This window comes from Plecotus auritus, assembly GCF_963455305.1.
Source record: "Plecotus auritus genome assembly, chromosome: 1".
Lineage (NCBI taxonomy): Eukaryota > Metazoa > Chordata > Mammalia > Chiroptera > Vespertilionidae > Plecotus > Plecotus auritus.
The window spans coordinates 71,337,565-71,362,215 of NC_137770.1; the positions used below are offsets into that span (position 1 = coordinate 71,337,565).

General features: G+C 45.7%; 1 protein-coding gene across 2 annotated transcripts in view; it reads left to right on the forward strand.

Annotated features, from left to right (window-relative positions):
• Window positions 1-24,651, forward strand: part of VPS39 (VPS39 subunit of HOPS complex) — a 49,529-nt gene extending 24,878 nt beyond the window's left edge. The window contains exons 9-25 of one of the 2 annotated variants that reach the window (XM_080663711.1): window positions 1,744-1,864; window positions 2,677-2,797; window positions 7,836-7,965; window positions 13,194-13,336; window positions 15,872-16,015; window positions 16,489-16,630; window positions 16,724-16,810; window positions 17,111-17,184; window positions 17,511-17,609; window positions 18,207-18,324; window positions 18,813-18,941; window positions 19,544-19,646; window positions 19,878-19,923; window positions 20,760-20,909; window positions 21,065-21,199; window positions 21,379-21,470; window positions 22,644-24,651. In XM_080663711.1, coding sequence (XP_080519837.1) covers window positions 1,744-1,864; window positions 2,677-2,797; window positions 7,836-7,965; window positions 13,194-13,336; window positions 15,872-16,015; window positions 16,489-16,630; window positions 16,724-16,810; window positions 17,111-17,184; window positions 17,511-17,609; window positions 18,207-18,324; window positions 18,813-18,941; window positions 19,544-19,646; window positions 19,878-19,923; window positions 20,760-20,909; window positions 21,065-21,199; window positions 21,379-21,470; window positions 22,644-22,719 — 1,910 coding nt within the window. In that variant the 3' untranslated portion in view covers window positions 22,720-24,651. The remainder of the gene's footprint in view (window positions 1-1,743; window positions 1,865-2,676; window positions 2,798-7,835; window positions 7,966-13,193; window positions 13,337-15,871; window positions 16,016-16,488; window positions 16,631-16,723; window positions 16,811-17,110; window positions 17,185-17,510; window positions 17,610-18,206; window positions 18,325-18,812; window positions 18,942-19,543; window positions 19,647-19,877; window positions 19,924-20,759; window positions 20,910-21,064; window positions 21,200-21,378; window positions 21,471-22,643) is intronic. The other variant, XM_080663712.1, reaches the window with a different exon arrangement.

Consider the following 24,651-nt stretch of genomic DNA (forward strand, 5'->3'; position numbering starts at 1 on the left):
ACTATGTTTTTTAATTGTGTTTTCTGGTAAGATGAAAAATAGCAGCATAGTAACAGTAGCATTTAAATTGATGAAAATATTACTTATGCTCCAGTTTCTTCATTTCTGAGTTCCCTTCTGGCTTTAAAATTTTATTGTACTATTCATTTAGAGTATAAATTACAAATATAAAATCAAAAGCTTTTTATCAGAAAATAGATGAGAAAAATTAAATCATAGCAAGTTAGCCACACTAAGAAACTATTCTTATGAATATATTCTTTGCGGTTGAATTTCTGTATGACAATTATGTCATCTAGTGGTTCATTTTTTATAATTTTTAAAAAATTTTAATTGTAGTAAAAAACAACATAAAATCTACCTTACCATTTAAGTGTACAGTTCAGTAGTGTTACATACATTACCAAGCAACAGATTTCAGAACTTTTTCATCTCCCAAAACTGAAACTTTATATCCATTAAACAACACATTTCTCCCTTCCCCTAGCCCTTGGCAACAATCATTCTCCTTTCTGTTGCTATGAATTTGACATTCTAGATACCTCATATAAGTGGTAGAAAGCAGCTGCACGGAGAACACAATCCAACTGCCTTCTCTGTGAGCCATTAAATGTTAAGGGGAGCCCTGGCTAGTGTGCCTTAGTTGCTTAGGCATCTTCCCATACACCAAAAGGTTGCTGGTTCCATTAGGTGATGTGCTGGAGGCAGCTGATCAATGTCTCTCACATTGATGTTTCTCTCTCTCTCTCTCTGTCTCTGTCTCTCTCCCTCTCTCTCTCCCTCCCCCCTCCCTCCCTCTCTCCCTCCCTCTGTGCCTTGCTCTCCTTCTCTAAAAATCAATAAAATTATATTTAAAAACAAAAATGTCAAGTGGAATTTTGCATCTCTTCCCTGTGAAAATCTCAAACAGAAACAACAGTGGCCAGAAATGTGGGACTCATTTTTTTAGCATAATTTTAGGGGTGAAGGAGTTGCACTCCTCTTGCCTTACTTTGTGACTGATGAGAAAGGAGCAAGTGAAGCTTCCACCCAGTTCTTTGGGAGAAATGGTAGGAGTAGGATCAGGTCACTCTTAGCAAAGCTGAGTGCATCCTTTTCGTGTAAGAGATTTCTCTTAGCATCACTCAGGCAAACAACCTTTTTGTCTTTATATATCGCACTAGAGGCCCGGTGCACGGATTCATGCAGCAGTGGGTCCCTTGGCCTGGCCTGCGGGAATCAGGCCAAAAGTGGCTCTCTGACATCCCCCGAGGGGTCCCAGATTGTAAGAGGGCAGTTCTCAGGTGATGCACCCCAGAATTGGGCTCCCTCCTCTCTGGGTCTGGGGTGTGGGTGAAGCAGATTTGGGGCTGACAGTGCCCCAGCAGCAACTAACCCACGGCCGATTCCACAAGGAATCAGGCTCCCTCCTCCCTCCTCTGGGTTCAGGTGCAGGTGAAGCAGATTCAGGCCGACAGTGCCCCAGCAGCAACCTAACCGATTCCATGAGGAATCGGGCTCCCTCCTCTATTGGTTGGAGTGTCTGGCCCCTGGTGGTCATTGTGCGTCATAGCTACCAGGCGAGCGGTCGAACCATTGGACTTAGGCTTTTATATATATAGATGATAAGATCCTGGCTTGGTATTTGACCTGTGGGCTTTTTGGAGATCCTGTTTAAATGCAACTTAGAAATGGGCAACTGACAGTTCATAGACCTAAAGCCTTAGATCAGAACTGCAACTCAAGGTGTTCTCTTTTGCACAGAGCACCAGCCTCCCTACATCATTGCAGTGTTGCCTCGATATGTGGAGATCCGAACACTTGAGCCCCGGCTCTTGGTCCAGAGCATTGAATTGCAAAGGCCTCGTTTCATCACTTCAGGAGGGTAAGGAGTTTCTTTCTTTGCTGTAATTGCCATATCATTATCATTACAAAGCTTTAAAGTCACCTATCCTATATAATAAAGAGCTAATATGCAAATGTTTGTCATGCCCTCACACCGTCATGCCAGAATGGCTCAGATACTCATCACTGGGGAGAGAGGAATGGGGATCAGCCAGGAAAAAATGAGCTCATGAGAGAGGAATGGGGACCAGCCAGGCTGCGGCCCAGGAGAGGGACAAGCTGCCCGCCCCGCAGTCCCAGGCGCCAGCAGCTGGGGCTGCGGCCTGGGAGAGGGACAAGCCGCCTGCCCTGCAGTCCTGGGCGCCTGCGGCTGCGGCCCAGACAAAGCCACCTGCCCACAGTCCCCTGCAGCTGTAACCTGCCCGGGCGAAGCCGGACCAGGTCCTGGGTGCCTGCAGCCGGCCAGAGGGAGGGAAGCCGGGGTCCAGGTGCCTGTGACCAGCCAGAAGAGGGAATTCTGGGTCCTGGGTGCGGGGCAAGGAGAGGCTGTTAGGGGTGGTCAGGCCAGCAGGGGAGCAGTTATGGTGATCAGGCCAGTAGGGGAGCATTTAGGGGCTATCAGGCAGGCAGGCAAAGGTTGTTAGGGGTGATCAGGCAGGCTTTTAAGCAGTTAGGAGCCAGCAGTTCAGATTGCAAGAGGCAGTTGGACATTTCCTGAGGGGTCCCGGATTGGAGAGGGTGCAGGCTGGGCTGAGGGACCAACCCCCTGCGCACAAATTTCGTGCACCGGGCCTCTAGTGTCATCATAAAGCCATGTTGTTTTGCTGATACTTTTTTTGCTCCTGCCTCCAGATCAAACATTATCTATGTGGCCAGCAATCATTTTGTTTGGAGACTTATTCCTGTCCCCATGGCAACTCAAATCCAACAGCTGCTCCAGGACAAACAATTTGAATTGGCTTTGCAGCTTGCAGTAAGTCTTGTTTCTAAGATTTGGGTGTGAGTCTGCCTTTCTCATTGTTCTCCAAAGTAGGTGATTTGGGTTTAGTTTTTCATATTTGGTTTTGACCGGTAGAAAAGCACAGAGCTGAAAGTCTGAGACCTTGGATTCAGGGTCTGACTCTGCCACAGAGTATCTATGTAACTTGAAGTGATTTCACTCTTTCAGTTTGCAAATGTAGAATTAATGTCAATTATAATTATAGTGCTTCATACAATTAATAGAATAAAATAATTTAGTATATAATGATCTGGTCCTGAAAAATTAAAGACAACGCAAATGTTGGAGTAAAGTAACAATTGTAAATGTAAGATTATAGTCTGGTTGCCCTGCCAGTGTGGCTCAGTTGGTTGAGTGTCCTGTGCACTAGGAGATCACGAGTTCGATTCCCAGTCAGGGCAAATACCTGGGTTGCCATTCATTCTCTAGTCAGGGCACATACGGAAGGCAACTGTTGTATCTTTCTCACATCCATGTTTCTCTCTCTCTCTTCCTTCCTCTCTAAAATAAAAAATAAATAAAAAACGATTCCGGTGTGGGTGATTGTAACCACTAGAGGGCATCAGCATCTCTTTCAACAGTAGACCATTATGTTTGAACAAGCAGGCCGTTAGGTATTCTATTCTCATCCTAAGTTGCTGCATTCAGCAGGCTGCGCCTTTATATTTATGACTGTCACTCTCCTTGAATGTTTGCATGGGATGATATTCTCGGCAAAGTACTGACCACGCTCTGGTTCCAGCGATGCTCCCAGGGCCCACAGACATCTTGGACACTGGCTTCTGAGGCTTGTCTTATTCTTTTAAACATCCCCGGTGTGGATTAGACATCTGTAGAGAGTGGGTTTGATTTTAGAGAACAACCAAAAGTCATTCTGAACCTTTCCTAGTCATTAAACCAGGTGTAATTTGGTAATAGCAAAGTGTTTATGAAGACAGTAGTAAGAAAAATTAATTTCTAGAGTAGCTTGTAAATTATTTCTGAAAGGAAAGCAGTTGTCACACAAAATTTTGGTATATATGCTTATGTCACATATGGTGGATATTCTTTTTTTTTTTTAATCTTTATTGTTCAGATTATTATAATTGTTCCTCTTTTTTCCCCCCATAGCTCCCCTCCACCCAGTTTCCACCCCACCCTCTGCCCTTACCCCCTATACTGTCCTCATCCATAGGTGTACAATTTTTGTCCAGTCTCTTCCTGCACCCCCCACACCCTTTTCCCCGCGAGAATTGTCAGTCCACTCCCTTTCTATGCCCCTGATTCTATTATATTCACCAGTTTATTCTGTTCATCAGATTTTTTATTCACTTGATTTTTAGGTTCACTTGTTGATAGATATGTATTGGTTGTTCATAATTTTTATCTTTACCTTTTTCTTCTTCCTCTTCTTAAAGAATACCTTTCAGCATTTCATATAATACTGGTTTGGCGGTGATGAACTCCTTTAGCTCTTTCTTATCTGTGAAGCTCTTTGTCTGCCCTTCAATTCTGAATGATAGCTTTGCTGGGTAGAGTGATCTTGGTTGTAGGTTCTTGCTATTCATCACTTTGAATATTTCTTGCCACTCCCTCTGGCCTGCATAGTTTCTGTTGAGAAATCAGCTGACATTCATATGGGTACTCCCTTGTAGGTAACTAACTGTTTTTCTCTTGCTGCTTTTAACATTCTCTCTTCACCTTTTGCCCTTGGCATTTTAATTATGATGTGTCTTGGTGTGGTCCTCTTTGGATTCCTGTTGTTTGGGGTTCTCTGCGCTTCCTGGACTTGTAAGTCTATTTCTTTCACCAGGTGGGGGAAGTTTTCTGTCATTATTTCTTCAAATAGGTTTTCAGTATCTTGCTCTCTCTCTTCTTCTGGCACCCCCATAATTCGGATGTTGGTATGCTTGAGGTTGTCCCAGAGGCTCCTTACACTATCTTCATATTTTTGGATTCTTTTTTCTTTTTGCTTTTCTGGTTGGGTGTTTTTTGCTTCTTTGTATTTCAAATCTTTGACTTGATTCTTGTGATCCTCTAGTCTGCTGTTGGATCTTTGTATAATATCTTTTATTTCAGTCAGTGTATGCTTAATTTCTAGTTGGTCCTTTTTTATATCCTTGGGGGATTCACTAAATTTATCGGCCTTTTCTAGAAAATTCTTGAAAAACCTTATAACTGTGGTTTTGAACTCTATATCCAATCATTTGCTTTCCTCCATTTCTTTCATTTGTGACCTGTTTCTTTGTCTCCGCATTTTGGCTGCTTCCCTGTGTTGATAGAGTGGCTTTGTGTGCTAGGTGTCCTATAGGGCCCAGTGGCTCAGCTTCCCCAGTTACCTGAGGTGGACACTCTTGGTACACCCCTTTGTGGGCTGTGTGCATAGTCTTGTAGTTAAGCCTTGATGATGTTGGTATCACTGGGAGGAATTGACCTCCAGGCCAATTGGCTGTGAGGATTAGCAGTGTCTACGCTGGGAGAACTTCTGTGCTGGAGACACGGTGATGGGAGAAGACTTGCAAAAGCCTCTGTGCTCAGCTTGGATGGGGCGGAGTCTCAGGGCAGAGCAGACAGCAATGGCTTCCCGTCAGCCCTGCCCTAAGAGACCCCTGGGTCTCAGTGTCCCTCGGTAATCGCTGCAAGTACCTCTGAGAGAGAGCCACCCTCGAGTTTCGCCCACTGCCAGACAGTCCAGTTTCTCCCAGAATGAGTCTGGGTCCCCAGAGTCTCGCCCAGAACTGGAGTTCAGAGCAGTCGGGAGCTTTTGTCTTCCTCTCGATTGAGAAAGCCAGCCGCGTACTCAGTTGCCAGCCCTCTCAGCACGTGCGCCTCCGTACTTCTGCCTTCCGCAGTTCCTCTGAGTCTCCGTGTGCTTTTCTCTTTCCTGACAGTCCAGTTTCTCCCCGAATGAGTCTGGGTCCCCAGAGTGTTGCCTGGAACTGGAGTTCAGAGCAGTCGGGAGCTTTTGTCTCCCTCCCGATTGAGAAAGCCAGCCGCACACTCAGTTGCCAGCCCTCTCAGCGTGCGCGCCTCCGTACCTCTGCCTTCTGTAGCTCCTCTGAGTCTCAGTGTGCTTTTCTCTTTCCTTCTAGTTGTAGACTTTCCACTCAGCCAGCCTTCCTGTGGTTCTGGATGATGTCTGTTTTGTCTTTTAGTTATAGTTTTGAAATTGTTGTGCGAGGCAGCAGTTTAGGTGTTTACCTATGCTGCCATCTTGGTTTCTCTCATGGTGGATATTCTTGAAGAACAACATTTATTTTGGATGTATGAGTTCTGGATTTAAAACTAAAATCCAGTCTTAATAGTTGAACATGTTTAATATCCCATAAAAATTATTTCTTTCTTGGGACATTTAATGTCAGCATCTTTCTATTCTGTTATTTTCCACTCATGCATTGTTCTGTATTATTTATTTCTATTTTAAATTAATGAATACCCACCACCTTAAGAAAAAGAACTGATAACCTTGTATGTTCTTCCCCAACCCATCCTTCTGCCTCCCCTCCAGACACAGCCATTATCCAAAATTATGTGTTTATCATGCCCTTTAAATTTTTTTAGGTATGTTAGAATATGTATTTAGTTTTAAAGTTAATAAAGAAACAGTATCATGCAGTACATAGCTTTTTTAGCATCTATATTTTTCTTAACACGAAGGTTTCAGATCTTTTCAGTGATCTTTCTGATGCAGGTTTTCTGTTTAATCTTCTATAGGAAAGATGGAAGTGGGCTTCCATTTTTCCTTCTCTTTGCTAGGCTTGCACTTACTAGGTGGTCTGCCCTATGATGAAAGAAGGTTGGTCCATAACATCTTAACTCTTGAGGAACCTGTCTTTTATTTAAATAAAGACCATATATGTCCCTTTCAGAGGGCAATAATATACTAAACTTCAGTGTTGACAAAATGTGAGAGAAGGGACAGTTCCCTGAGGGCTAGAGAAGACATCCTCAGATTGGACCCATTAGGGATAGGTAAGATCAGGAGCAGGAAGCAGGGGAGCATTGAGGAGTCCAAGGAAGTTAAAGAAGTGGTAACAAGTATTTCTAAGATGTTAGAAGCCCATCTTGACTGGAGTGGAGGGTATGGCTTGAATGTCTGGAAAGAAGCTGGATAAGAAAGTTGCACAATGTTTTGAAAACCTTTAGTGCTTCAAGTGGGAGAGCTTTAGGCGAGGTGCTGCCTCATGTTGATGGTGGTCTGGACTAGGGCAATGGCAATAGAAAAGGAGAGGAAAGGAAGAGAGAAAAATGCAAAGCATTTTGAAGGAAGAATTTAAATTTAGTAAAGATTGGTTAAAAGGGAGACAGCGGGGGAAAGGGGTTGTAAGTAAGGTACAGAGATAATAAATGCTGTGCCTGCTGTGTTAAGTGTCTTTTATTCCTGAGCACACTGTGTTCTCTCTCTGGTATTTTAGGGCCTTGACGTCTGCTGTTTTCTGCTTGGAGGAACACAGTCTCTGTCTCCCCTCCCATCTGTCACCTGCCTTAACTCCAGCTCATTTTTTATACCTTAGTTCACTTTCTCCCGAGAATGCTTCCCAGAGCCACTGCTCAGGCTGTTGCTTACCCCTTTTAGGTGCTTCTGTCATCTCTCTTCCTCTGTTTTGTTTGGGTTTTGATTATTTTTGTTTTTAAACTAAATTCTAGACTTTATTCATATTTTTCCAGTTTTTCCATTAATGTCCCTTTCTTCTGCTCTAGGTTTAAATTCAGACATCACATTGCATTTGGTCATTTGTCCTTAGTGTCCTCTGATCTGTGACAGCTTCTTAGTCGTTCCTTGCATTTTATGACCTTGGTCATTTCAGGAATACTAGTCAGGTATATTTTGTAGAAACCCTGTTGTATTTTAATTGCATAATTGCTTATCAGTCTTATGATTAGACTGTGAGGGCAGTCTTTGAGAGCAGATACTATGTGACTGTCTGTACATGTTGAATTTGTACCTCCTGGGTGTTGTTTAATACCTAGTGTGTACTGAATAAATATTTGTTGAATGAGTGAGCTCTTACCTATTCTACTCTCTTATTAGGAAATGAAAGATGATTCTGACAGTGAGAAGCAACAGCAGATCCATCACATCAAAAACTTGTACGCCTTCAACCTCTTCTGCCAGAAGCGTTTTGATGAGTCCATGCAGGTCTTTGCTAAGCTCGGCACAGGTAACAAGTGGGTGCAGCCTTGGGATAAGGAAGTAATGGAGGAAGGGAAACTGGACAGGAATAGGAGAAATGACACCAGATTTCTGAGAAAGGGGAAAGTTTACACTCACCTAAATTGATCCTCATACCTAACAGGATCCTGCAGGTGACATATTTATAGTCCTAATCTTAGGAATCTGGTCTCACCTGTAAATATGGACAGACTTCCAGTTTTCCAGGATGAGTTGCCCTAGCCATTAGAGAAAGGTAACAGAATGTCATTCATTTCAACAAATGTGTATCCCATAATCGAGTGTTTGTTGAATACTGTTCTAGACAAAAGTCCCTGACTTGAGCTTAGAATCAAATAGCAGGTCATTTTTGAGAGGCAGCACAGGGCAGGGTTGTGAAGCCCTTACTTTTCTCAGTGTCTTAAAAATCCTGAGCATCACGGTGACAAGCAGGCACTTTGGTGTCAGATGGCCTAACCTCCAGCAAAATTCCTGGACCTCTCTGGCCTTCAGTTTTTTTCTCTGCAAAACAGGGCAAATAATAATACCTCATATGAGATTATGTAAAATGCTTAGAACAGTGTGTGATACTTAATAAGTGCCATTTAAGTGTTTGCTATTATTACTGAATTTTTTATTTCTATATATTCCATTTTTTTGCTTAATTGGGATCAATCTATATGGTTAGACTCTATATAATATTATTTATCTCCTCTTTTCTCCTCTTTGTGCTGCCTTTTTCCCACCTCCCCTCATTTTTGGCCAATAATGAGCTGAGGTAACTCCCTGTATCAGTTAAGGTTCTTGGTTGTGAGCAATAGAGACCAGTGCTGGGTAATTTAAGTAGTATCTGAATAAACTAAGCATGGTTAGTGGAACATAAGGGGAATGGCAGTAGAGGAGCCCACAAAATTAATAGGCACCAGGCTCAGGAATGATAGGAACCGAAGGAACTTCAGAGGACCTCCTAGCAGGAAGCAGAAAGCCGAAGAGTAACCCCTTTGTGGCATGGGCAGGCTGGGCAGACTCCTCAGCACAGCCACTTCCTTAGCTGTTGCTGCCACCACCTTCCCTATTGTTGCTTCCTCAATAAAAATTGCCCCCTGCAAGCTTATATTACTATCTAAAGCCATGTTACAAACCACCCCAAAACTTAGTGGCTTAAAATAACAAATCATCTGTTACCTCTCTCGGTATCTGTTGGTTAGGAATTTGGGAAGACTCAGCTGGGGAGTTCTTGCTTAGGGTCTCTCATGTGTTTGCAGTTGTATGTGGGCTGAGCTACTGTCATCTGAAGTCTTAACGGGGCTGAAGGATCTACTTTTAAGGTGACTCCCTCTCATAGCTGACAAGTTAGTGCTGGCCATGGGCTGGGGCCCCGGTTCTTATCCAAGTGGGTCTTTCTACGAAGCTACTTGAGTGTCTTCGTGCAGAGAGACTAGGTTTCCCAATGGAAGCCTCGTTGCCTTTTATGACTCTCCTACCATATTCTGTTGATATACAAGGGTCCTTCCAGGTTTAAGGCAAGGGAACACAGACCAACCTCTTGATGGGTGAGTGTCCACATTCTATGAGAGGAGCATGTAGGATGCAGTATACTTTGGTGTGTGCCGCACTGCTTGTCATTCTTGAGTCACTTTCTCAAGGTCAAGGGGCTCTGATTGTCCAGATTAGGTCGTAGTCTCACTCCCTCTGCCAGAGGTGGGGAAAGAGTTTGTGGCCCCTCTCTGCTTCTGAAGACAAAGGTAGGTGCCCAGAACTATTCTGTTACCAAGACTACACCTGGCGTGGGAGAGGGAGTTGCCAAAAGGAAATAAGTTGCTGTTAAGAGGGGATATGGAAGCTGGGCAACCTGAAATCCATAAATATCTACTGTCCTTCCTTTGAATGAACTCATTTGGGACATTTATCCACCAGCTCTTTGAAAAGACACTGGAATAAGATAGAATTTTTGTAGTAATTTGATTCTTTTTCCATATACCAACGATGCTTGAACCCCAGTCCAAAGGTTTAAATTCATTCCTAATAAAGCTACTACCTTTGAATTTATTCATTCCACAAATATGTACTGAGCTCCTGGTGAGTTCAGTGCACTCTGCTGGGCCCAAGAAGAACTAATCAGATGGAATTCTGCTTTCAAAGATCAATCTAGTAGGAAAGATAAGGCACAGTGGATCCTTTCCAGTGGCAGGAGGACGTGCTGATGGCAGTGCTGTATAGGGGCATTTGGCTATTGATGACCTCTCGGCAGGTCCTCGGTTGACTAACCTTGGTCTAAGTCAGCCGTGGGCAAACTACGGCCCGCGGGCCAGATCCGGCTGTTCTATCCCGTTCTCTTGCTCTCCCCTCCGCTCCTTTACTTTGAATTTATATTAGTTCACACAAACACTTCATCCATGCTTTTGTTCTGGCCCTCCGGTCCAGTTTAAGAACCCATTGTGGCCCTTGAGTCAAAAAGTTTGCCCACCCCTGGCTAAGGTCTGGTCCTCCTGTCCAGTAGTGAATATTCTTAGCATTTGCAGAGATCATTTGTCTCTTCCTCATCCAAGCTTCTTTTCATGTGTATATTCCAACATAGTTATAATATACTTTCATAGCTTTTGTTACTTAAAAATTATTGTTTTTCCATGTTGCTAGGTGCCTTTTAGAATTTGTAATGACTGCATAATACTCTACCATTTGAATGAAAAATACATTATTTTGCTGTTGAAGGAATTCTTCATTGTTTCCAAAATTGCATTGTTACAGGTTTTGCTACCTGTCCATACAAATGTTGCCCTCCCCCACTCTTTTCCATTGTTTTTTTTTTAGGATTAACTCCTAGAAATAGGATTGGAGATGTTAATGCTTTTATCCTTTTTGAGGTAGAAAAATTTTTTGCCTTAGCAGTGTAAGGGTGATTGTTTCACAATGTTGCAAGCACTGGGTAATATCATATAAAAATACTCTTATTGCCCTAGCTGGTTTGGCTCAGTGGATAGAGCATTGGCTTGCGGACCAAAGGGTCCCAGGTTTGATTCCGGTCAATGGCACATGTCCGGGGTTGCAGGCTCTATCCCCAGTAGGGGGCGTGCAGGAGGCAGCCAATCAGTGATTCTCATCATTGATGTTTCTCTCTCTCTCTCTCTCTCTCTCTCTCTCTCTCTCTCTCTCTCTCTCTCTTCCCCTTCCTCTCAGAAATCAATAAAAATATATTTAAAAATAAAAATAAAAATACTCTTATTACTAATTAAATGGATATGAAAATGCCACTTGATATTTGTTATTGTTTTATAATATTTTATATTTATTGGTTTCAGTTTTATGGAAGTATAATTGACAAGTAAAATCATAATATATTTAAATATAAATATATTTAAAGATTTGCACAACCAAGTTAATTAACAAACCCATCAACTCACAAAATTAGCTTTTTAAAAATTTTTATGAGATTGCTTAAATTTTAGTCTCTTAGGAAAGACAAATATCATATGATTTCACTTACATGTGGAATCTAAAGAACAAAAGTAAACAAACAATAGATACAGAGACTCATAGATACAGAGAACAGACTGATCAGGCTGCCAGGGGGAAGGGGAGTTAGGGAATGGAATGAATAAGGTGAAGGGATTAAGAAGTCCAAATTGGTAGTTACAGAATAGTCACGGGCATGTAAAGTAGAACTTAGGGATATAGTCTACAATATTTGTAACAATTATGTATGGTGTCAGGTGGGGATCACTTCATAAATTATATAAATATCTACCTGAAAACAATATAAAATAATACTGAATTCACCTGACATTTTTAATGGTAAAAACGCTTTGATTGTTAATGTAGCAGAACATTTTCCCACTAATTTGTATTCTTCTTTTGTCAGTTGTTATGTCTTTTGCCCTGTTATCAAATGAAATCTTACGTGTTTTTTTAACCAATTTGTGTGCATTTGTTTTATGAAATCAACATATTAGCCTTTTGCCATATAAGCTGCAAATTTATACTGTAGTCTGTTACCTGGTCTTTTTGTTTTATTAATATTCCTTTTTGACTTTTTTTTTCTTTCAGTTTTTTTTTTATCTTTTCAACTTCACTGTCTTTGCAGTTTTTCCTTAGAAGTTTTTTTCTTCTTTGCTTTTAGAGAGTTAATAAATTCTCATTTCTAATTCTGCATATATGTGTGTGTGTGTGTATTGGAATATAGTCATGCCATTTTTGTAAAGTGACATGTGTATAAATAGTGCTCAAATTATAAGTGTATAACTCACTTGAACTTAGTCTTTATGAACTTAGTTATTCTTTTTTTTAAAAAGTCAGGAACTTGTTTTATTTTATCCTTACACTAGTGGCCCAGTGCATGAAATTCGTGCACATTAAAAGGGGGACCCAGAGTCAAGTCCTCGCCCACCCACATGCGCCTCAAAATCGCGTTGAGACTCAGACCCGGCCACCCCCCGCCCATTGGGCTAGATCCAGAACTGGCCAGTCCCACCCTTGTCAAGCCCCACCAGGCAGGGGACATTACCTCAGGTCCCCTGTCCGGATGGGGGGCGTGGCCTGAGGTCCCCTGTCAAGCCCTGCTGGGTGGGGGACACGGCCTGAGTTCCCCTGACCCAGCACTGGAGGTGCACCTTGAGGTCCCCCGTCAAGCCCTGCTGGGTGGGGAGCATTGCCTGAGGTCACCTGTCAAGCCCCGCCAGGCAGGGGGGCGCAGCCTCAGGTCCCCTGGCCCGGTGCTGGGGTGGGGGGTGTGGCCTGAGGTCTCCCAGCCTGGCACTGGGGCAGGGGGAGCAGCCTGAGGTCCCCTAGCCCAGCACCAGGATGGGAAGTGCACCTTAAGGTCTCTCGTCAAGCCCTGCTGGGCAGGGGGGGTGGCCTCAGGTTCCCTGGCCTGGCACTGGGGGCAGTTCCCTGGCCTGAGGTTCCCATCAAGCCCTGCTGGGTGGGGGGCATGGCCTGAGGTCCCCCGGCCTGGTGCCAAGGCAGGAGGCGCAGCCTGAGATCCCCCAGCCTGATGCCAGGGCGGGGGGCATGGCCTGAGGTCTGGTCCCCTGTCAAGCCCCACTAGGGCAGGGGAGGGCATAGCCTCAGGTCCCTGCTGATTGCTCATTAAGGCTCCTTAAGGGAACTTGGCCTCAGCTGTGGCTGCAGCCATCTTTGTGACGGAGTGATGGTTAATTAGCATATCCCCTCTTTATTAGATAGGATTATTAGATAGAATTGCTGTGCTTTCTGGGGACTCATGTGTACCTTCCATTCTAGATCCTACCCATGTGATGGGCCTGTACCCGGACCTGCTGCCCACAGACTACAGGAAGCAGCTGCAGTATCCTAACCCCCTGCCTGTGCTCTCTGGGGCTGAATTGGAGAAGGGTCACTTAGCTCTGATTGACTACCTGACACAGGTAGATATAAGAGAGAGGTGTATGGAGGAGTGACTCGGGAGTTTATTGGAACTGCTTCTTTACGGCAGGGCTTTTTGTAATACCACAGACATTCCATAAATGAACACTAGAAGTCTGGGCGGGCGGAGTGTCTTTCTGCTTCTTCTCCCTGCTTACCAGTACCATTGAGCTGCTTTTTGCCAAATCCTGACACTAGGAAACACACTCGATTCCTAGTAAATTCACAACTAACTAAGCTGTTCAGGGACTAAAAAGAGTACATTTTAGTTAACAGAAAATAGTAAATTTTTAACAGCAAACATTTTTTTTAGCATACATAATTTTAGAAAAAATACTGCGTTAAGCAGAAAACTTGGAAAACACAGTAAAAATACAGATCACCTGTAACTCTACCTAGAACCCAAAGGAAAGTAACTATGTTTTAGTGTTGTCCTTCCAGACTTTTATATATGTATTTGTGAACTAGGTTTTATTTATTTATTGGTATATTTATTACAAAGCGATATCAAACTATATAGCTTACCTTTAAAAAATTTAATTATGCATTGAGAAAGTTTTTTCTTGTTAATAAATAATTTTCTAAAACGTTTTTTTAGGTGAATTATTTTTAGATTTAAAAAATTTAATTTGTTGTTATGGACAGATAAGAGAAATTTTAAAGGCAACACTAAAACTAACATCTTCACTGAAGCTTCTTAACACCAAAGTTCTTTCACAGACGGCTGTGCACACACTCAGCGTCAGAGAACTTAGTATATTTTTCCCTCTTAAGTGTTCTGCAGACCTTTGTAAGGGCCCCCTGGGTAGGCACTGAGAAGTATTGCTAGGAAAATTTTAAGCCAGCTTCCCGTCTACTTCTGGGTCAGTAGGTGTCGCTCAGGACTAATCAGGCATGCAGGGCCTTGGCTCTTCCTTGACATTGGGTCCCAGCAGTACCCAGCTGTGGCGGGCAGCCTGCAAGGAGCACACAGACTTGCCTGTCTGCACACTGCGTGGCCCATGGACCAAGTCAGACAGGCTCCTGGAGCAGCATGTCTCCTGAGCCTGTGGCTTTACAGAAGGCCTTCAGTACTGGCAGCTTTAGCACTCTAGGCCCACAGTTTTCCCTGGCCTTCTCTACGGATGTTAGGAATGTATGAAGTTAGCTGACACTGGGATTATGCCAGAGAGATGGTAGAGCATATAAGGCGATGGGCATTGCCAACACAATACAAACTTGGTGATTCCATTATATAAAGTTCTGGAGGTGGTAAAAACTAATCTGTAGTGATAGAGATGGATCAGTGGGGAGAGGGTGGGTGGGACTGTTTGGAAAGGAAACTTTTTGGAGTGATAGAAATCTGTTCCTTGATTGGGGTGGTGGTCACATGCATGTATATATCTGCCAAAATGCACCTAATAGTGCATTTAGAAGGTGTACATTTTACTACATGTAACTTGTACCTTGATAACATTGACTTAAAAAAAAATAATAAAAGAACATGAGCTTTGGGATCAGACCCTAATTTGAAACTTGCCTCTGCAGTATCTAACATCTGTACTGTGGGTTCTTCATTCATAAAATGGGGATAATAATACCTGCATTTCTTTTAGCTTTAAAATAGAATAATACATGAAGTGCTTGACAGTGCTGGTGTGCAATAAATACTCAATTATTATCTGTGGCAGTTTGGCAATCATCTGAGGTTTTTTGTTTGTTTGTTAATCCTCACTTGAGCATATTTTTTCCATTGATATTTTTAGAGAGAGTAGGAGGGAGAAGAGGGGAAGAGAAAGAGAGAGCGAAACATCGATGTGAGAGAGACACATCAGTTGGTTGCCTCCTGCACGGGACCCAGGCCATGACTGAGGCACGTGCCCTGGTCCAGGTATCGCACCTGCCTCTCTTTGGTCCGAGGGCTGACGCTCTAATCACTGAGCAACTGGCCAGGGCTGGCAGTCATCTGTTTTGATCCCTGATAAAAATTGTGCATTATCACAGGGAGTCTCTTGAGGATTAAATGCGGAAAATCTGCGTTAAGGAAAATCTTAGCATTGTGTTTGACACATTAAAAATGCTCTGTAGGTTTCAACTATTTTAAAAAAGGTTTTTCTCAAAGAAAAAGAAAAAAAGAAATTTAGCATTGTTTCTTTTACTCCTTGAACTTTCATTTTTATTCCACTTTCTCCATAGAATTTGATCCTGATATATGCATTTGGTGCTTGAAGATCTTTCATTGAGTCCTCTGTCATATCTCTGTAACAGAAGTGTCATTTCAATTTTTAAAAATTTCCTGCAGCCAAATAACTTTGTGTTTTTTAAAATGTCATCTGAGTTCATTTGTAACTACTGTTAATGTACAATCGAGCAATACATCATAAACTTAAGTTTCCAAGAACCATTAAATATTTAAACTTCCAAAATATTGCATGCCAAGATGAGATCAGGGTGTGGACAGGTATGAGCTGATTTGGAGGTATTTGAAATTACCCAGTAGATCAAGTGATAAAGGAAGATTAGACCTGGCCTTGATCCCACATTTTTGGCTTTTGCAGAAACGGAGCCAGTTGGTAAAGAAGCTGAATGACTCTGATCACCACTCTAGCACTTCCCCGCTCATGGAAGGCACTCCCACCATCAAATCCAAGAAGAAGCTGCTGCAGATCATCGACACCACCCTGCTCAAGTGCTACCTCCATGTGAGTCCCTAGAGCAGGCGGGTACCCACAATCCCCAGCCTGCCGAAGCTGGAAAAGGGCCACTTTGGGGCACCTGCTGTTAACAAGAGCGAAGTCTTCAATGATGGGAACCACCTAGTCTTTGCCTTGATGCCTGTGAGCTTCTTGAAATTAAAGGTTTAAGTCAAGATATTGACCAGAGTGGGCTGGTCTTCTCTGGTAAGATTGGGGTTAGTGGTGTGGTGTGACCAGTGTTCCCCCAAAGGAAATATCTCCTTCCTCCCTGCCCCCCAAAACCGTTAAAACACGTGAAAGATTATAGTGCTGTAAAAGCCACTCCTTGTAGTCCTGAAAAAGGATTGTTTGCTGTCTCTGCTTTTGTTAAATCCCTGGCCTTTCTGCCTGAAGCAGGTCTTGGCTGGGGAAGGGCGGGGTCTCCAGGAAACACTTCCGCTCCAGGAAGCACTTCCGCTGAAGCCCTGCCTCCTCTGCAGACGAACGTGGCCCTGGTAGCCCCCCTGCTGCGCCTGGAGAACAATCACTGCCACATCGAAGAGAGCGAGCATGTGCTGAAGAAGGCTCACAAGTACAGTGAGCTCATCATCCTGTATGAGAAGAAGGGACTCCATGAGAAAGGTGATCGAGGCCGGGAGGGCAGGCCGGTGGGATGAATCTGTGGGATAAGCCTTGGAGGAGGCCTGTGACCTTGTTCTTGGGCTTTGTGGCCAGCCCTGCAGGTGCTGGTGGACCAGTCCAAGAAAGCAAACTCGCCACTGAAAGGCCACGAGAGGACGGTGCAATATCTGCAACATCTGGGTAAGTCCAGCTTTTGAAACCGGAGTTGGAAAGTGTTCAAACAGACCTGATCTCCCTCCATCTCTGATTCCAGCTGGTCAGTCCCCTCCCTCCTTGCTCCACCAGTTGGGGGAAAGTGCCCTGTGGGGGACCCAGGATAGCTCAGAATGTAGCCAGCCCAGCAAGCAGCTCTGAGTGACTGGTGCTTGGACAGAGCTCTCTGCTCTAGAAAATAAATCCTGGGACAGCCTGGGCATCTGCCTTCCCAGTCTTGTGAGCAGGGTAGGCTTTACCTGCTGACAAGTCTTACTTTTCCTCCAGGCACAGAAAACCTGCATTTGATTTTTTCCTACTCAGTGTGGGTGCTGAGAGACTTCCCAGAGGATGGCCTGAAGGTAGGTTTGAGGGGTCTTTGGGTTCATTTGGCACCACAGTTGGTCCTGATTCTGCTCTGGAGATGGGTGGATGGAGGAGGAAGGATTCATGCAGTTTCTCTTATGTTCAGAAGAGTGGACTGGGAAACGGGAGATGCCAGTGTGGGGTAGTGGGAAGAGCTTTACACAGGCACCAGGAGACCTGCCTAGGCTGTCACACACTGCCTGGCGACAGAAGCCTTGCACATTCCCCGCCCCCACCCCAGAAGTCTGTCCTGTGAGCCTGCACAGTTGGCACCGTTGCGGTCAGATAGTTCCGCTGCTGGAACTCGGGATTGTTTTAACAGATATTCACCGAAGACCTCCCGGAGGTGGAGTCTCTGCCCCGGGACCGAGTGCTCGGCTTCCTGGTAGAGAATTTTAAGGGCCTGGCTATTCCTTATCTGGTAAGATATTGTTTGGTCTGAACTAAAAAGCTTCAAACCCAGGAACCAGGCCTCATGGGTCAGCTCTTAGATGATTCCAATTGCAGTTTGTGTCACGTGGGGACTAATAGAAATGGACAGAAGAGGGTTATTTCAACATGCTCTACAGAGAGATTGCAGTGGGCGAAGATGGAAGGGTCACTTTTCATCGATACTTTCTAAACCTGGGTAGAGGAATAAAAGAGAAGGATGTTCGAGAAAAACATTTCAAAGCCATGTTGCACAATCTAACTCACTGTGGCCACAGGACAGTGAAATCAGTTTGAAGTACCAGAATGCAGATATTTAACCTTAATTACATGGGCTGATGTGGAGGAATATGAGACAAAATTAACAAAGGAACTTAGATTGGAAATCAAGAAAATAATTTCCAGTGTTGCTGGGTTGTATTGCGAAATTTCCCAGTGGTTTCAGAAGAGCTGTCCCTTGGTAGCCTTTGCAGCGTAATTAGGAAACAGTCTGGATGGGACCTATTGGGCCTTAAAAGTGTGAGGGAGCCTGGGTGACTGGGCTGGGTCAGAGTGTTGAGGGTACAGGCAGACCTGTGTCTCGCTTCAGGAGCACGTCATCCACGTTTGGGAGGAGACGGGCTCCCGGTTCCACAACTGCCTGATCCAGCTGTACTGTGAGAAGGTTCAAGGTCTGATGAAGGAGTATCTCCTGGCCTTCCCTGCAGGTACCAGTTCTCGTAGAAAGTCACAGGGCCCCTGGCCTTAGAGGAAGCTGGGCCCCAGGATACTGTGTGTGACATGGGAAGCAGATTTCTTTCCTGGCCCCAGGTGGGCAGGAAGTTCCTCAGAGGAGCCAGGGCAGCTAAGTGACCCAGAATGTGAGACTCAGCAGCTCATCCGGGTCTGGGCATCTCTAAGCATCGTGGCATCTCCCCTGGGGGAGGGGGAAGAAACAATCTGTCTTTAAGGTAAGAAACAGGTTTGCCTACCAGAGTGTTTCCTAGGCAGTTGTTTTTGTTTGTTTTTCCACCTCAAACTGATGTTTGGGGTCCATGTAGAGACCATAAACTAGAGAGGCCAACTGGAAACTACTCTGGAGGCCCTTTCTGATGATTATGGTGACATCACTGAACCCCATCCCCTCGTTTTTCTTGACAACCTCATGCTGCTGCCCAGCAGCATCCTTTCAGGTTGAGCTTTGTTTCCCTTAAAGGCCAAACTCCGGTTCCTGCTGGAGAGGAAGAGGGTGAGCTGGGAGAATATCGACGGAAACTCCTTATGTTCTTGGAAATTTCCAGCTACTATGACCCAGGCCGGCTCATCTGTGATTTTCCTTTTGATGGTGAGGGTTGGGTTGGGTCCAGAAGCTGCTTCAGCTGACAGTAGTGCAGAAACTGACCTTTCTCTTTGCCAGCTCCCCAAGCCTCTAAAAACCTGGGCCTGGGAATAACCACGTGTTTAGGCGAGTGCTCCTGCTCTGTTTCTGTTGAGGACTCGCTTTTGTACTGTGATTGAGGAGTCTCTTGGGGTGTGAGCCACGTGCTAATTGATAGCCAGGTTCAAACCTGTCTATTGCTTCAGTACATGTTCTTGCCCACCTTCATTATTTAGCAATTGTTGTAATTTGGCATAATTTGTCTAAAAAAGACATACCTGTCTGATGTGTAAGCTCAGTGAGAACAGAGACAGGTGTTTATTCCCCTTATTGGAAGAGCCTAGCACATTGTAGAGTTGCTCGATGTGTAAGTGCTAACAAAAAGATGGGATAGAGTCCCTTCTAAAGTAGCTCCCTCCCCCTTTTAAAAATTGTAGTAATAAATCCCAAATAATAAAAATATTTTCTCCCAGTTTAAGTTGCTCCGGTATCCATCCCTCTAATAGTTAGCCCTGGCCCTGTGCTTGCCTCGTGGTGGTAATGGTTACCTACATTCCTTTTCTTCACAGGCCTCTTAGAAGAACGTGCTCTCCTGCTGGGGCGCATGGGGAAACACGAACAAGCCCTCTTCATCTATGTCCACATCCTGAAGGATACAAAGATGGCTGAGGAGTATGTTGACCCTGCCATCCCAGCTCCCCAGGGGTCTGAAAGCAGGTCCCCCAGAGAGACAGGAGGCGTGAGAGACTAAGAGAGCCACCACCCCTCCACTCGGCCACAAGGAGAGTCACCTGTGCTGGCCTCTCATTTTGGCTGCCATTGGGCTGCTCGTGCAGGCAGCATCGATAGCCTTTCTGGAAACGGGGCCCCTCTGGCCTCGTCTAAGCATTTTCTCCTTTGCAGGTACTGCCACAAGCATTATGACCAAAACAAAGATGGCAACAAAGATGTAAGTAGTGACCCTGGTCCTAGAGAGCATGCATGCCTTCCACCGTCCCCCTCGGCCTTCCTAACGTCCTCTGGTTTGGCCGCAGGTGACACAGTGTGAATTGCTAAGACAAGATGGCATGGGTCAGGGTACCGACTGGATTTGCCTGTACATCTTCAGGGATTGGCGGGGTCCCCATGTCCTGGTTTGCTTGGCATAGCTCTGGCTTCCATCTGTTGTCATCCATGTGATAATGAGTGGCATCCTCACCCCTTTACTCTCACGAGTCCTGACTTGTATTATAAACAATGTGGTTAGCCTGTTGAGAAGGAACATCAGATGTGCTCTGTCGAGATTGCACATGGACTTGTCAATGTCTGGAGACATCTTTTATTGCCAGGACTGGGGGTGGTGGTGCTTCTGGAATCTAGGAGGTAGAGGCCAGAGTTGCTGTTAAATGGGACAGCCCAATGAAGAATTATCTGGCCCAAATGTTAAGTGCTGAGTTGAGAAGTCCTGTGGCACTGGTGCCAGTAGGAAGTGCAGATCTTATCTTGGTTTAATCCTTAGACCCAAAACATGACAGGGTCTCGGCCTTCAAAGCCAAAGGAAATGAGGGAGTGCTTTGTGTCATTTCGTAGTGCTGGCATTCTGACAATGGTTAACAAACAAGGGACACCACAATCCTTAAATTTTTATACCTTCAGTTGACTCTGACTTTACCAAAATCTTTTAAAAGGTGAAAATGATGAGTTTTAAGTGCTCCATGACAGCTGTTACTGTAGACCATCCCTCTTACTGGGCGTTCTGGGGGGTGCTGCCAGCCTGACCTGCGTGCCTGTACCTGTGTGAGACAGGTGTATCTGTCCCTGCTCCGGATGTACCTGTCGCCCCCCAGTGTTCACTGCCTGGGGCCCATCAAGCTGGAACTGCTGGAGCCCCAAGCCAACCTCCAGGCTGCCCTGCAGGTCCTCGAGCTGCACCACAGCAAACTGGACACCACCAAGGTCAGCTCTTCTCAGGGGGATGGAAGGCGCTTGCAGGGAGCACGGAATGGAAAGGGGTAGAGAAACGCTTGGGATTCTCCAGCTCTGGGGCTTCAGCCATTCCCTTGGTTTCATTCCTGTCCCGCCTCACTCTTTCCCATCTGTTTCCATCCTAGGCCCTCAACCTTCTGCCAGCGAATACTCAGATTAATGAGATACGCATCTTCCTGGAGAAAGTCTTGGAAGAAAATGCACAAAAGAAACGGTTCAATCAAGTGCTCAAGAACCTTCTCCATGCAGAGTTCCTGCGGGTATGAGCCTGGCAAACCCTAGGGTGGGCTAGTACTTTCTATTATGAGACAGTTACCACATATTCCTCTAGACAGAAGCAGACCTCTGTTCCTTTAACACAACTTTAACCAAGTGTTCCAAGTAGAGGAATCTTTGCGGGCAGACCATGGTACCCTCCCCAATCTCTCTGCCCTTCCAGGTCCAGGAAGAGCGGATTTTACACCAGCAGGTGAAGTGCATCATCACGGAGGAGAAGGTGTGCATGGTGTGTAAGAAGAAGATTGGGAACAGGTGAGCCTGCTCGCACCTCTGCGGGGTCTGCTCTGGATGGGTCACGCTCTGCCCTCTAACCCAAGGGGAAAGCGCAGATGCTGACCGTCTGGGCCCGTTTAGCTCCTGAGGCCCGAGAGGACAGTCCTTGCTGTCAGGAGTGAGCTTTGAGAATTTAAAAACCTGGAATGTATGGCATGGGGCTGTTGACTTCTTGCCCATAAAGTCCTTCCCCTCTGGCAGCTAGAAATTGGGATGTAGCCAGTGGGTATGTGAGAGTTGTATATGGGGAGAAGGTCCTTATCTTTTAGGGATGTACCTGTGAAGGAAGAAAAAGATCTTTCAGCCTGCTGCCTCATGATTTGAGTAAAATCATGAGCCAGGATCATACTGTTTTAAGGCATATACTCTAGTCCAGTGGTTCTCAACCTTTCTGTGCCGCGACCCTTTAATACAGTTCCTCATGTTGTGGTGACCCCCAACCATAAAATTATTTTCGTTGCTACTTCATAACTAATTTTGCTACTGTTATGAATCGTAATGTAAATATCTGTGTTTTCCGATGGTCTTAGGCGACCCTGCTAGTGGTTCTCAACCTGTGGGTTGCTGCTGTAGAGCCTAAGACCATCAGAAAACACAGATATTTACATTACAATTCATTAACAGTAGCAAAATTAGTTATGAAGTAGCAACGAAAATAATTTTATGGTTGGGGGTCACCACAACATGAGGAACTGTATTAAAGGGTCGTGGCATTAGAAAGGTTGAGAACCACTGCCTAGTCGATCCCCTTTCCCTCAAAGGAGAGTTATTTGTCCTTTGTCTTACATGGAAGAATTCTTTTTTTTAGAAAGACCTAACCCTGTCCTTTGTTAGAATTAGCCTGAATTGTTCTGAAGAGCATCGTTGCCTCTCAGTAAGCTGGTGCCAAGCTAGGCCGGCGCGCGGGCCTTTTCACTCATGTTTCACGTTGATGATTAACAAGAACATTCATGTACTCGAACTCCGTGGACCTCATCCTCTGTTCAGCTATTGGACAGGGATGATGGCTATGTAAATCCAGAGACACTGGGGCAGGCTGCTCTTTGTGGTGAGGGAGGGCTGCTGCTGGGATGGCTCCCAGGTAAGTGCCCGTCCTAGGTAAGAATCGGTCTCTATAGGCAATCACTCCCAAGCCATTTGTCTTCCCTGCAGCGCATTTGCGAGATACCCCAATGGAGTGGTCGTGCACTACTTCTGTTCCAAAGAGGTAAACCCGGCGGACACCTGAGTTCAGCGTGCCCAGGACTCAGCAGATGGACAGCTTCGTCACCCCAGAGAGGAAAGCAGGCACCGCCTTAAGAATCGGGCTGATGCCACCACAGGTGTCTCCCATTTGGACACTATTGGCTCCCTTGCGCCCTGGAGCATCTCTGAATTAATCAGACTTGTGGTCTGGTGTCGTCAGCTTTTTAATAGAAAAAGATTAGATAAACTTTGTAAACCAGGATGTTGCAGGCAGTTCCAGAGAATTTAACACCTGCTTGGACTGGAGGAGGAGGTGATGGGCACCGTCTTGCCTTTGCATACCAATCACCTGAATCAGGAAACTGCCTCCAGCTTTTGCAACCCCAGTATTTATTCAGTTTTCTATCAAGCCGCATGCAGGACTTCACAAGGAGCCCTTAGCATGGCTGACGGAGTCCATGAGAAGAGACCAAACCAGAACTCTTCTGCCTGCCAAGGCCAGACACTCCTTATCTAGGTCATGACAGTCACTTCTCCATGGTCACCGTGCCGTGCCCCCAGGAGCCGCCCACTCCTGTCTTCATTTCCAGTCTCCTTTTCTTTTGTATCTCCCCTCACTGCTCCACTCTCTTGCCCACTTTCCCGACACCAGGAATAACGTACGTAAGCAAGGCAGATTGAGAAGCAAGGGGAAGTCCACTTTCCAGGGCTTCCTTGATGTGTAGTGAATAGATCCTCCTTGGACTGTACGCTCTGCCTGGAAGCTGAGCAGTGCGTCGTTCTCGGCCTAGGAAAGGCCTGTGCACCTCCCTGAGGGCCGAGTGTGGCGGTAGCTCTAAGGATGGACAGCACTGCACAGAGTGTATGACCCCTTAGGCTGCCATCGGCAGAGGCTCCTGCTTCTGTTTCACCCACCAGCCATCCAGGCGGGTTAGTTTAGTCTTGGTGAGTGAGCGCTCTGTGTTTGGGCACCTCTCTCTTTCCAGCCGGTGTGACCCACTTTCAGCATGGCCTGGCCACCATTCTCCAGCTGGTTTTGCAGAGGTTGGAGGGCTGCACTGGGGTATCGTAGGTACACACAGGAATGACCCGATCAGGCACTGACAGTGACGTCGTGTCAGACATACTTGTGAGGTGCTTGGGGACTGCGAGAGTGCTACAGACGGCAGAGCGGCAGCACCTGGGTGTGTGAAATATCTCACCACCAGACCCGCTGAGCACTTGTGTGGGGGGACACCCTGGCTCCCAGAGGCACCAGGAGTGTCTAGCACTGCAGGCGGAGGACACGCGGGAGAGGGGTCTGCACCCTGTCCTCCCTGGGGTTTTGCAGTGTCTGAAATGGTAGTGAGAGTGAGTGACGGTGCCCAACGCTGACCCCCGCAGGGGTCTGTCCTTTGCCACTGTGCTGTTCGGGGCCTGTGCTGCAGACTGACTTGCTGGTGTTGTAGACTAGGCTTCTCCCAGCACGTGCTCTGTGGAGAGTCTGAAGGAACAGCGAGTGCCGGTGGCACCTTCACAGAGATGGGGGATTCTGCTCGGGTTTTGGAGGCCGAGCAGCACTTCATAAGAGTCACCATCCCAACTGGTCACACCCGCCCACAGGAAGCAGTGCTGTCTTGGCTATTAGCGCCAGCGAAGACCAGGCTCCTCCAGGAGCAGCAGTGACATCGGCAGGCCTGCCCTCCACTGTGTGGCAGAAACTGTCCCCACCACGTGAGCCCTGCCTCCAGGTCCGCTGTTTCTGTGTCTTCCATTCCCACTACCTGTGTGGCACATCTGTTTGAAGCACATCTGTTTGAAACAAAGAATGTGTGTTTTCTCCCCTGCTGGATACTTAAACGGACCAGTTTTCCCGGATTCCAGTCTTCCTTCCCTAGACTGTGCCCTCTGCAGTGGTGTGGAAAAGGCTGGCAGTGAAAGCTCTGTAGTGAGGATTGATGAAGGTCTCGCATAATAAACATCATAAAGTAACTAA